Here is a 14427-nt window from a genome sequence, read left to right as displayed (position 1 = left end):
ATATGAAAATAAATAAATATTGTTTAATAAATAGTAGTCTCAGAGCAGTTAATTCAGTCATTCAGCATTTTCACTGCCCTTGGAAAGAAGCTGTCTCTCAGCCTGGTGATCCCGGCTCTGGTACGCCTGTATCTCTTTCCCAACAGGAGTAACTGAAAGATGTGTGCGGGATGGTAGGATACCTCAACTATTTTGCACACCCTCTTCAAACAAAGATCCCGTTAGATCATGTTGATTGTTGGGGCAGGGGGAGGTGTGGTGAGGGGTTGGCGGGGGGAAGAATTCAGTGATTCTCTCTGCTGCTCATGGTTGACATCTGATCCAATGCCCTATAGCAGCCGTACCACACTGTGATAAAGATGGCCTGCCAAAACTCTCTTGATAGAGCGCCTGTAGAAAGTTGATAAGATGGTGGCCTGTAGCCTTGCCCACCTCAGTCTTCTAAGGAAGTGCTGTCGATTTTGTGTGTCAGGATCCAGGATAGCTCAATTCTTAAGTGAACTCCAAGGAACTTGGTGATATCTCCTCTCTCCACACCAAGCTATTAATGTGTAGTAGAGGGTGGTTGCCCCTGATCCTCCTGCAGTCCACAATCATCTCCTTAGTCTTGTCCATGTTTAAACTCAGGTTGTTATTGTCGCACCATATCACAAGATTTTCCACCTCTTCTTTGTAATGTAATTCATCGCAGTTGCTGATGAGGCCAACAACTGTTGTGTTATTTGCATACTTGGTGACACTGTTGGAACTGGATCTGATGGTGCAGTTGTGGGTCAGTAACGTGAACAGGAGTGGGCTGAGCACACAGCCCTGACGTGCACCAGTGCTCAGCGCGACAATGCTCAACGTTCTGCTGTCAACTCGAAGGCTGTGGTCTTTCCGTTAGGATGTTCAGAATCCAGTTGCAGAGAGGAGTGTTGAGTCCCAGTGAGGACAGCTTCTCCACCAGCCTCCAGGGAATGAATGTATCAAACGCCAAACTGAAGTCGATGAACAGTAGCCTGGCGTTCTCCAGGTGGGTTAAGTCAGAGTGAAGGGACAAGGCTATAGCACCATCAGTGGAATGGTTCCGTCTGTAGGTGAATTGATGCATTCCATGACCAAATGCTTGAAGCATTTCATAATGGTGGAGATCAGTACCATAGAGTAGTAGTCAATGAGGCATTGAGAAAGGGCTCAGGCCCGAAACATCAGTTTTATGACTTTACCTCCTATAGATGCTGTGAGACCTGCTGAGTTCCTCCAGCATTTCTGTGTTTATTTTTTAACTACAATCACAGCATCTGCAGATTTTCGTGCTTCATATGAAGGTTTCATCACAGGGACAGATAATGCTCTCTTTTCATTCTATACCCACATGCATTCTTTACTTAGGCCAGGTGGAAGTCTTGCTTTTAAACAGCTTGTTTCCTGCCCGAGAATGATAAAAGTACATTGTTTATATCCAATTGGGTAAGCCTGTTAACTAACTAATATTGCACACAGAATGATATCACGCTCTACAATTCCTTGACACAAGAGAATATCACACAAGTTACAATGTTCCACAATGTGGCAGCCTACACAAGGCAAATTAAAAAGGTGAGATTAAAGGAGAGAATTACAACCCATCAAATCTATCCATGCTCACAGAACAATCACATTCCCAACTATTTTTCCTTGTAACTTCTCCCTATAATCCTACTATACTCTCCATGATATTCCCCTACACATAACAAATTGCAGAGGTCATTTAGCACACCAGCAGAAAATTAGGGGAGGTGGGTGCCTATCTGGTTGCAAGCAGAATGTAACAGACAGCACTGGAGATCAGGATTGAACCTAGATTGCTGGAGGTGTGAAGCAGCAGCTCTTCTCACTGTGCCGATGTTCATTGCATGATATTCCAACCTAAACTGCAGCAACCAAATTATAGACTTCATGGAGAAAAATTACATACTGAAAATGGACATATATCTTAGTAAAAAATCTTAGTAAAAGAAAATATTCAACTTTATTTGCAATATCGAATGAATTGGCTAGAAACATTCAGAAATCCCAATGCAATAAAAATAACTACCGGCGTGGACTTGAAGGGCCAAGATGGCCTGTTTCCATGCCATAAACTGTTACATGGTTATAAGATAGGGACTGAAAATGTCAAAGTTCTTTCACTCCCATTCTGATCAAATTCTTTTCCGTTCATGATCTTTGTAGCAGATCAAATTATAAATAAATTAGCAAGTTATTGTTTGAAAGCAAAAATCTAATTGGGAACAAAGTTAAAAATGCCTGCACACTAAAGATTAGACAACAGTCAAAATCAATTTAACATTCAATGTCTTCTGCTTGTAACAAAAAGGATGAAATGGAATGTATTCTTTATTATCACATATTTTAAATGTGTTTTTATCCTGAATGTTGGACATACAGAACATTTATTCAAAATTAAGTTTACAGAGACAAATACAATTGGATCCTTGTTTACTCAAGCCAGCAGAGAAAAAGGCTTGCCAATAGCACCATCTAGTGGCATAGAGGCTTTCAATGTGTGAAGTTATTTCCCAGATCCAGGCAACTAACAAATACTGCCTATTAAATGCAGCATGTGAATTCCAGCTCAGTAATGCTGAAGGATAATGAGAGTAGGCAAGAACAGAAAATTAGTTTAACCTCAAGCAGATAGTATATTTTTTGTACACAATTTTCACCCTATCATGTGTTATGTTTCTTTTATTTTCTTTTATAAAGAAACTTGGGGTTCTTTTATAACAACTATACTTTATTAGCTAGTACTCACGACCTCATGGAAACATCCATTTTGAATCTACTCCTAGCTGCAACAACTCATCTCTGACTCCCTCTAGTTGTCAGGATTATAACTAGCACTCTATTATTACATCCCTTTTCCTTGAGATGTTTAATCTAACATGACACACTAATACAGTACATTGATGTGGCACTCACTGATCAAATTGACCTTTGCCCGTATCCAGCTTGAAAGGACTATTTGCCCCTTTTGTATGTAGTGACACAGTCCACTTATCCTGCTTGACTCTATTCATGGTTGGCTGTTCAGTGTCTGTTGGTTTATAGTCTTTCTGCACTGCCATACCAACAAAGAGCAGTTTCTTCTATAGTGTATATAGTGTGTACACTGTCATTTCTGTTTTGTTTCCCTTTGTAAAAATGTTGCTTTGCATAATGATTCTGCCCTTTGCACTTGTTACAGACTTTTCCATAGGTTGGGCATTGTTTTGGTGCATGTTGAGTGCCGCATCGTTTACAATTGAATGTATCTCCATCTTTTTGTTATTTCCTATATCTCGTTTTTTTTTTGTTTGTGTGTATGGACACACACTGTGGCTACAGCTATGCCTTCACTGGCTTTTGCCCTTTCATTGAAATTTTTCACGTGCTGCAGAGCTAATATCTTCACAGCTCTGTCTCTCATTGCAACCTCTCTCTCACTTTCTTATCAATAATCCCAAACTCAATTTGATCACGGAATTGCATATTATTGCTTTTAATTTCAAGTCTGTTAAAAACAATGAAAGCTCTCTGTCATGATAATGAATATGTATGAGATGTACCGGAAGTCACGTGGTATGGGAGAGAGAGATAAGAGCACAAGCAAGAGAACAAAGGAAACAGGAGAATAAAGACACTCAGAAGTTTACCTGATAAAACTTGTGTTTAATGTTTTATTAACTTCACATTTCGGGCCACAAATGTGACATTGGCGACGAGGATGGGATAAGCTTGAAGAAAATTAAAGACTAAACAAGATTACAGAGGTTTACAGACAACTTCAAGGTGATAAGAATTTTCTCTGTGTCTCAGTACTTTTGGGGCTGGAATATTTCCTCATGGCTGGTGCAGACAGTGACTTTCTAATGCATAGTGGAATTGCTCATTTTGACCCGACTGGTGATGCAAGCACCGTAAGTGTGAAGTGGAAGGCATGGCTGGAAGGATTTGAATCCTACGCCGACAGTCGTGGCCTATTTCTAGATACCGGTACAGTTGAACAAAAAGTGCAGAGGAGGGCGTTACTTCTTTTCACTGCAGGACCCTCAGTTCGGGAAACATTTAAGACACTTTTGAATACTGGAAGAAAGGATGAGTACCGGAAAGCGGTAGATGCATTAAATGCACACTATGTAGTGACACTGAATGCTACATTTCAACGCCATTTGTTTCGGAGAACGAGACAAGAAGATGGCCAGACTATTGCTCAGTACGTGACGAGACTACGCCAGCTAGCTGTTGGATGCAATTACATGCCAGCTGATTTGGACAACCAATTACTGGATCAAGTCGTACAGCACTGCAGATCAGATAAACTCAGAAGACGTCTACTGGAAAGAGGGAGTGAGTTGGAACTCACCGATGCTTTAACCATTGCTGCTGCATTAGAGGCTGTTGAAGGGCAATTTCATACCATGACCCTGAAAGACAACTCAAGCCAGCAAATTAAGAGGCTCTCACATCGCCATAATCAGCCAAGATATACGCCGACACATGACATGGAGTGTTATCGATGTGGAAACTGAGGTCACTTTGGAAAAGACCCATATTGCCCGGCCAAAGGCAAAGTTTGCAGAAAGTGTGGAGGTAAGGACCATTTTGCAAAGAAGTGCAAAAGCAAGTCCAATGCAGACCAGAAGAGGAAGAGTACAACTTCCAAAGGCAAAGCCTGGGGGAAAGGAAAGTATCCTGGAAAGAAAGATACCATTCGCCAGATAGACGGTGACGATGATGATACCCAGGAGGGACAGAGTTGTTACCAATTTACGTTGAATGAAGTACATCATGAGAAGGTCCCAGTGATCATTGGTGGAGTGACAGTTCAGGTCATTGTAGACTCAGGCAGTGACAGTAATGTGATTGATCGACATTTATGGGAGAAGTTGAAAAGGAAAAAGATCATCTGTACCTCAAAGAAGTGTTCCAAGAAACTGTATCCATACACAGCAACCAAGCCATTGCAGACCATTGGATGTTTTACTGCAACTGTTGAAGCTGGAGATAAGTACACCGAAGCAGAGTTTATGGTCATAGAAGAGAGGGGAGAACCATTGCTGAGTAGAAGCACAGCGCAAGACCTGGCAATACTTCATATTGGAGCTTGTGTCAATTCAATTCAGTCCTACAAGGATATGAAGCAAGAATTCCCCGCAGTCTTCCAAGGAGTAGGAAAGCTGAAAGGTCGACAATTGAAGCTAGCGGTAGATGAAACGGTCAAACCCAAGGCACAACCAATGCGCCGAACTCCGTTTGGACTTCGTGGGAAAGTCGAAGCCAAAATTAAAGAATTGATCGAACAAGACATTATTGAACCAGTGGAACATTCGACACAATGGGTCAGTCCTGTAGTGATTGTGCCCAAACCAAAGGGTGACATAAGACTATGTGTTGACATGAGAATGGCCAATGAAGCTATAATTAGAGAACGACACCCTATACCAACGGTGGAAGAAATACTTCAAGAACTAACTACCAGCAAGGTATTCTCAAAAATTGATCTGAAGTGGGGCCATTATCAATTAGAGCTGGATCCAGGTTCCCGAGATGTAACTACATTTGTGACTCACTGTGGATTGTATCGTTACAAGAGACTATCATTTGGAATTAATGCAGCTTCGGAGATCTACCAGTATGAAATCCATCGAGTGATTCAAGGCATTCCTGGAGTTGCCAACATTTCTGACGACATCATAATCCATGCACCAACGAAGGAAGAGCATGACAAACGGTTGAGGCGTGTACTATCTAGACTACAGGAGGCAGGCCTTACCGTGAATGGAAACAAGTGCCAGTTCGGTGTGTCAGAAATGGACTTCATGGGACACAGACTTACACGGGAAGGACTAAACCCTGCAGAGGCCAAGGTGAAAGCTATTGCAGAGGCACGTGCACCTCAGAACGCAATAGAGGTGAGGAGTTTCCTAGGATTGGTCAATTTTTGTGCAAAGTTCATTCCTAATTTCGCTACAGTGGCAGAACCACTAAGAAAACTAACCAGGAAAGGTGTACCATTTCATTTTGGATCTGAGCAGAAGAAAGCGTTCACAGCGCTGAAGCAAAGCCTGACAGATGCAAAAACTCTTGGATATTACGATCTGGCGGCATCAACCAAAGTCATAACGGATGCCAGCCCGGTTGGTTTAGGAGCAGGGTTGCTCCAGATGCATGATGGAGGACCAAGAATCATTGCCTATGCCAGCAGATCGTTATCAGATGTGGAAAGAAGATACTCTCAGACAGAGAAAGAAGCTCTCGGACTTGTATGGGCCTGTGAGAGGTTCCATGCATATTTATACGGCATTGAATTTGAACTCATCACAGATCATAAGCCATTAGAGGTGATCTATGCACCTAGATTCAAACCATGTGCCAGAATAGAGAGATGGGTACTCAGACTACAACCCTACAAATATAAAGTAATCCACATTGCAGGGAAAGCAAACATTGCAGATCCGCTGTCCAGATTGGTGAAAGATGGATGTCCACAATCCAAGTCAGAATTGGGAACAGAAACAGAGAGCTTTGTACGCTTCGTAGCTATTCAGTCGACACCGAAAGCTGTGACTACGAAGGAGGTCGAGAGAGAATCCGAACACGATCCAGAACTCATGGAAGTAAGAGAATGCATACAGAGTGGACAATGGGACAAGTGTACTCACAAGGCTTACATTCCCATTAGAGATGAACTTTGTTGCATCGGACAGTGTGTATTAAGAGGTTGCAGATTGGTGATACCGCAAAGATTGAGACCGAAGATCATATCCTTAGCGCATGAAGGACACCTAGGCATTGTTGGTACCAAGAAAAACCTCAGGACCAAGGTATGATGGCCAGGGTGTGATAAGGACGTAGAGAAATTTGTTAAAACTTGTCACGGATGTCAAATCACAAGTAGGAGTAATCCGCCAGAACCGATCCGGAGTACGCAACTTCCGACAGGACCATGGATCGACGTAGCTGTTGATTTTCTTGGACCTTTACCGACGGGTGAATAAATTATGGTAGTGATAGATTACTACAGCAGATACTATGAGTACGTGGTGTTGAAGTCCACAACCACTGAAAAAACAATACAAGCATTAGCAGAGATATTCGCAAGATATGGATTACCTGTTACATTATACTCTGACAATGGTCCACAATTCATTTCAGAGACATTTACGGAATACATGAGAACCACAGGTATCCACCATCATAAAGTAACTCCGAAATGGCCGCAAGCCAATGGAGAAGTAGAGAGACAAAATCAATCCATTGAAAAACGATTGAGGATTGCACACGCAGAAGGACAAAATTGGCGAGAAGCATTGCTATCTTATGTGGCTGTCTATCGAGCAACGCCTCATGCAACCACTGGAAAAAATCCTGCAGAAGCATTTTTTGGGAGAAAAATCCACACAAAAATGCCAGAAATAAAGGAAATCCGAGACGACCAGGAGATGAGGGACCACTATGCTGAAAAGAAAGGTGCAGCAAAGCTGTACACAGATTCGAAACGTGGAGCCAAGTACTCAGACATCATGCCAGGAGATAATGTTCTAGTGAGGCATGAAATTGGTGGTAAGCTAGACACACCTTATTACCATCAACCCTATACTGTCGTATCCAGAAGTGGCAGTATGGTGACAGTCAAATCTCCGACTGGAGTCCTGTATAAGAGAAATGTATCAGGTGTAAAAAGGTACCAGTCCAGAGATACATCGAGCGAAGAGGTTGAAAGGCCAATACGAGATGCTGAAACTGATGAAGTGACTAGAGCACCAGAAACACCCGAAGCCGTGGCGAGCAGTATTTCCGACGCTAAGAGTGAACAACCGAGAAGCGACGACAATATCGCAGGCAGGCCGAAACGAAACCGGAAAGTGCCCAAACGATACGAAGACTTTGTGCCATAGTTTTAATAAGAACTTTGGGACAGTATTTAATCTTATATCATAAAGTGCATGTATGAGTGCTGTAGGAAGTAAACTTTATGTAGTTGAGTTATAGTATTACCATTAGTTACGATGTTTGTAAGTTTCCGAGGGATATTGGTAAGTGAAGGTAAAGTTTATTTCTGATTAAAGGAGGGATGTCATGATAATGAATATGTATGAGATGTACCGGAAGTCACGTGGTATGGGAGAGAGAGATAAGAGCACAAGCAAGAGAACAAAGGAAACCGGAGAATAAAGACACTCAGAAGTTTACCTGATAAAACTTGTGTTTAATGTTTTATTAACTTGTGTGTGTGCAAGTGAAACATGTACTTCTCAAATGTTTCATTTTTATTTAGTGAATAGTGTTCATCAAACATCTTGATAACCTTGTCAAACTTGCCCTGGTCATCTGCCTCAGCAAAAACAAATGTATTGAAAACCTCTAGTGCTTGAGGTCCAGCCATGTTAAGTAGCAGTGCAATCTTTTGTTCATCAGGTTTGCTATCGAGTCCAATGGCTTGCAGGTACAGCATGAATCTTTGTTTGAACAACCTCCACTTGTGGTTGACATTTATTGGCTAAAGAACTCACACAGGACTATGTGGAGGCATCCACCTTGAATCCAACCGAACCTGCCACAAACTTATCTCCAACTTCATCTAGCGGTCAGGAGGATCACTAGCACTCTATCATTCCAGTTTAGTCCATGAACATTATGCTAGTAGGTCTTTTCATCTCCCTTAAATGTTTGTTCTGACAATGAAAGGTAAAAACACTAGAATTGTAATAAATTTATGAGCCAAAATGACAACTACTTGCTGATCAGTTGAATTCCATAGAGTTGATCTCAGCCTTGTCATGTCTCCTTTATAGTTTCTTCATTCATTAAGCCACACTCTGCATCTGACAGCGGCAAGCATCAGTACGACACACACACCGGAAGCCTTGGTTGCCAACGTATTTCTCCTCACTCCGCAGATAATACTTATCTTATGCTATTGATCTCGACCTTGCCTTCACGCATTTCTCCATGAACTTTATAAAACTTACGTCTTTCCAGCATTCCCCAAGTTTTGTTTCAGGTTTCCTGCAGCTGCAGGGCTTGGTGCTGGTTCCTCAGCGGCGCCACCTGTGGCGGGACTGGGAAGTCCGCTGCGCGCTCGGATTGGCTGCTGCGTGAGGTTGCGAGCGAGGGGATGTTTCCGTGTTGCCCTGCGTCACCGGAGCGGGGAGATGTTTCGGACGGTCAGTAGTTGGTTCGGGTTGGAGCAACAGACGCCGGGGGATCAGAGCAGCCCGGCGGGCGAAGACGCATCTCCGGAGGCGACGAGCGAGGCCAAAGGACTAGGCGGTGAGTCCGAGCCTCGGCTGTTTGCGGGCGTTGAGAGGCCTTTGGCTTGGTCAGGCCCAGGTCGCCGACTTGGCACGCCTGTACCGCTGGCCAGGCCGCCGCCGCTCTTCGCCGGGGGTCAGTTGTGGCTGCTCGCTTTGGTGGCTGGACTCTGTCTCGCCAACGGGCTGGGAAGGGGGTGTGTGGCCCCTCTCCGTGGGCGGGGAAGGGGGTGCGAGGCCCCTCACCGTGGGCGGGGAAGGGGGTGTGTGGCCCCTCTCCGTGGGCGGGGAAGGGGGTGCGTGGCCCCACTTCATGGGCAGGGAAGGGGTGTGGCCCCTTTCCGTGGGCGGGGAAGGGGGTGTGGCCCGGGAAGTGTGTGTGTGGCCCCTCTCCGTGGGTGGGGAACTGTGTGTGGCCCCTCTCCGTGGGCGGGGAAGGGGTGGGTGTCGCCCCCCCCCCCCCGCCCTCCCCTCGGTGGGCGATGAGCGAAGTGTTTTAGTATTGAGTTCTGGCTACGTACCGCAACACTCTATTTTCTCTTTTTGAATTACGAACCTAATATCTCAGTCTTGTATTGCTGAAGACTTGTTTTGTGTTATGTTCTGTCTACCAGTACAACAGTAGTGGTACCACAAAAAATACCACACTTATAATTTTACAAAGTATTGTGTGATTAATTCTTTAGATCAGATTTTGTATCTGGAGAGTATTGTGGTTGAAATGGAAGCCTGGTTTCAGGTGCTTGGCTCAATCTAGGAGAGAAGGGCACTTTTTTCCAAAGCATCATAGATCAAAACATTTATTTTCACATAAATAGCAGCTATGCCGGAGCTGCTGTAATGGGAGCACTGCTGTTGGTGTGGAGTCAGGAGTGCAGAGGCACAACACTGCTCTGAATAGTTTAATCACCAGTCCAAATTCCAGCTGTTCAAGACAGGCATTAAATGACCTGTTTGAGGGACCAACAATGTTTTTAAAGTAGAATCCTGCAACCACAGGTATGTGCCCAAGATGTGCTAAGCAGCTGCCAAAAGGGGTTGCAGACTCCAGTGGAGTGGTGGACCAGTGCGGGGCACCAGAAATGGGAAGAACACCATCTGGAGAAGCAGAGGAGACAACCCTACAGGATGGTGACCACACCAACGAACCAGCGAGGGGCTTAGTGGCTGAGGGATCCACACAAGCTGTGGGGGAAGTGATCGTGAGACCTGCACTGGCTGCAGGCTGCTGGAGACTGGCCCATGAGAACCAGGTATTGGAGCTGGAATTTGAGACAATGCTGAGGGCAAGAAGGGCTCCCGAAGGGCCTTGTGTCTGGAGCTCAGGTTGCCAATGGCAGAGGTTGCCGGAGCGCTGAAGGGAAATCCACAGACATTCAGCGACTCTCTTTTGCTGTTCTTTCTCTTTTACTGTCAGGGGTGCCAGGCGACACAGATGGCAACTCTTTGCCTTACAGCAGGCAGAAGGCAAGTTCATATATTACATGACAATAAAGGAATCCTGAATATTTTGTATTTTAAAGTATTTGAATGACATCAAAATGTAAGCATTATATGTTTGTGCTTTCTTGCGTATTACTTTTTTTCAAAATAAACTCCAATGTGATCAACTCCAAGGCCTGTAACTAAGTTGGGAGCTTTGAACAGGTCAGCACTGCAACAATATGATGAAGGTTAATTTGTGGGGTTGGGATGAGGCTTTCTATTTCTGGAGTGTCAAATTTAAAGGAGGGAGCAAAATTTTGATTATCTTCCCCACTGCTTATGAAAGCTCCCTTTTGAACTTGGTTACAATTTGGTCTTGATCACAGGATTCCAGAGTGTTATTTCCTAAAAAAAATCCAACCTCAAAGTGTTATATCACTCAGTCAAGAATGTAATTATGTTTCATTGGATTCTTATCCTCTATTGTGGAGATATAGTGTTGCTGTTGGCTACCCAGTGTATTGCATCAGTGTCTGGGCTCAGGTCAACCTCTCCAGCATTGAGATCCCAATTACACTTGATGAGCTCCATTTTGTTTTTATATCCAGCACTTGATCCCAAAAATGTAACAGGAAATTCTATCCAGGTGAGAAATTATCAGATGAACAGGGAAATTATATTGTTGAGGTATCCATGAAGGGTTAAATTATGCCCTCTATTTCTTTGGATTTATTGACTCAAATCCTATTCAAAACACATAAATATTTGGTATGATATGAATTAATTCAGTTCTTTGTCAGGATCACTAAGCTTAACATAGATAATAAAATGAATACACCATCACTAATATTAATCACACACCTGGCTCATCAGGCAGCTCCTGCCTCCATCTTTGGCATTCCGCGTTTCCCATATTGGCCTCCTCAAATATCTCTGAGCGTATAGAGTTGGAATGACAGCAAGTTATCCTCAATCATCAGGAACTGCTGAGAAATGGAATAAAGTTGTATTTGACAATATATTACACTGCTAATAAAGGTAACAAATTGACCCCACTCGGTAATAAAGTTTTCTGGTTTAGTAGAAACCAGCTTCGGAGTCCACTAGTGGCCTGTCTTTGTTCTTACTCAGAAAAACTATCACAAAATTTTATAAATAAATTAGAATAACTGGTTTATTTGTTGATTCCACCAATGCTATATTTTATTGAGGTTTCCCAATATCATTGTTTTATCAAAGACGGCCTAGTTGGCAAAGTTCTGAACTGGAAGAAGTTAATGTGATCTAAGATATCTGATATCTCCTGGAAGTTGTCAGTGAAGAGGGCCTGAAAAATGTTACAAAAGCCAACAAAGAGAGATACAGCTGATTTGTTATTGAATGTCAAGATGGCAAAGATCAAGTGGGGAAAAGGAAGCTGAGATTGAAGGCCAAAATAGATGGAATTGAGGGAGGAGTTTTTAAAATAAAAATTGAAGCTGAGTTTTGTAAAGGATCATAGCATTGGATTGGTCACAGTAATGAGGAAAAAAAATTACTGTAAAAGTAAGCGGAGCAAGAACACATTTTCTTTTCTAATAGCATGGCACAGGTTTTAATGGGTGGACTTTTATCATGAACAAGAGGGAAAAGATTGTGGTACTGGGAGAGACTGCTCAAAGGTCTGATGCATACTTCAGAGCCAGTTATTCAGTCGAAGATGATTAAAATCTATTTGTCATTGAGGCGTAAATTTGACATTTTAGAAATGTGATGCAGGCATATATTGGAATAGAAAAGTTATGCATGGTAATGTGGAAGACAACAGAGGAAGCAGAAGATGGGGCTGAGTGAACAGCAATGGGCCTTGTATCTTCTGTGAAGATGGTAAGATAGACAAGATTGAAGAAACCATTTGAATGTCTCTGCAGCAAGGTTGAGTCACCAGTAATAAATGTTAACTCAGTGACACTGACTGGCTAATTTATAACATTTATAAATTCAACCTTGCAAGATCACTCCTGTGATTGAAATGCAGTCCAATATTAAATGGGCAACTTCCTTATTCCCTAAGTGTTTATGTATTGAACAACTTGCGATTCCTTGGTTTGTAACTTTCTGTTGGCACATCAATTAAAGGTGACAACACCAAAAATGCTAGAGATATCTAGAGCAGTGGTTTTCAAACTGCCTCTCTAAACTCTCAATCCACCTTAAGCAATCCCTAGGCCATAAGTGCTCTGCGATTAGTAAGGGATTGCTTAAGGTGGTACATGAGTAGAAATAAAAAGGTTGAAAACCATTGTTTTAATCGTACCTCATTGATTTGTTATGTGCACGGTTTCATAACTCCAAAGGAAATGAGCCAATGACAATTTTTCTCAAGCAAAATATTTCAGTAAAAAATGGGACTAGAGGAGTGGTTCTCAACCTTCCCTTCCCACTCATATACCACCTTAAGCAATCCCTTACTAATCACAGTACTTAAGCAATCCCAATGCCATAAATTGGAATGTGGGTTTAGGGGGTAGTTTGGAAACCACTGATCTAGAGGAAGTGAAAGACAATCAAAATTTTGCACCCTCTGACCTCCTGAGTTTATCCAGTGCTTTCATGTATTGCACTCAACCCCAGTATCTGCAGATTTTCTTGATTAAAGATGAGAGTTGCACTTAGTCAATTGGGGAGATGCAAAAAATTCAAGGGGAGAGCAGTTTAGGTGGTCTATCTGGTATCTGCCAACTTGATGAAAATAAATTCATTTTTTCTGTATGGACTCTTGAATGACAGATATTTTACAATGCAGACAAAAATCTTTGGAATTGACAGATGCCCCTTGAATAATTTGGTTCAAGTTTGATAATCAAGTATGAGGTAGTAATCTCTGGATTGCTGCGGGTGCCACGCGCTAGTGAGGGTAGAAATAGGAGGATGTGGAGGATGAATGCGTGGCTAAAGAGATGGTGCAGGGGGCAAGGGATAAGATTTCTGATCATTGGGATCTCTTCTGGGGAAGGTCGGACCTGTACAAAAGGGACGGACTTCACTTGAACTGGAGGGGGTCCAATGTGCTGGCAAGCAGATTTGCTAGAGCTGTGGGGGAAGGTTTAAACTAGTTTGGCAAGGGGCTGGGGAACAGAGTGTGAGTGCAGTGTCAAGGGAGCAAGGCCACCTAGATAGGAATAATAACGATAACAAAGGTAGGATGAAGATTTGGGTAAAAGATAGAAAAGAGAATATAGGTGAGGGTCATTCTCTGAAATGCATATATTTTAATGCAAGAAGCATAGTGAATAAGGTAGATGAGCTTAGAGCATGCACAGATACTTGGGGTCATGATATTGTGGCAATTAGTGAGACCTGGCTACAGGAGGGGCAGGACTGGCAACTTAATATTCCAGGATACATTGGTTTTAGATGTGATAGATCAGGGGGTAAAAAAGGGGGAGGAATTAATCTGCTTGTAAAGGAGGACATTATTGCCGTGAGGTGGCAGGATGGTCTGGAGGGATCGTCCAGTGAGGCTGTTTGGGTGGAATTGAGGGGTGAAGGAGGCATAAGGGTGCTAATAGGGGTGTATTACAGACCACCAAATGGGCCAAGAAAATTAGAGGACCAAATTTGTAGGGAGATAACGTATATGTGTGAGAATCATAAGGTAGTGATCATGGGAGATTTTAACTTCCCTCACATTGATTGGGATACCCACACAGTTAGAGGGCTGGATGGGCAAGAGTTCATTAAATGTGTTCAAGATTGTTTC

The 14427-nt window shown here is 42.9% G+C and overlaps 1 protein-coding gene across 1 annotated transcript in view; it reads left to right on the top strand.

The window, feature by feature from the left end:
• The first annotated feature begins 887 nt into the window (after positions 1-887).
• The window catches only part of syap1 (synapse associated protein 1), a 33655-nt gene continuing 20115 nt past the window's right edge, over positions 888-14427 (top strand). Inside the window, exons 1-2 of the mRNA XM_069892447.1 lie at positions 888-1015; positions 9011-9279. Of these exons, the coding sequence (XP_069748548.1) occupies positions 888-1015; positions 9011-9279 (397 nt within the window). The remainder of the gene's footprint in view (positions 1016-9010; positions 9280-14427) is intronic.

Source organism: Narcine bancroftii, chromosome 7 (assembly GCF_036971445.1).
Source record: "Narcine bancroftii isolate sNarBan1 chromosome 7, sNarBan1.hap1, whole genome shotgun sequence".
NCBI lineage: Eukaryota > Metazoa > Chordata > Chondrichthyes > Torpediniformes > Narcinidae > Narcine > Narcine bancroftii.
Note: the sequence above shows the minus strand (reverse complement) of the source record. Positions and strands in the feature narration are given on the sequence as shown.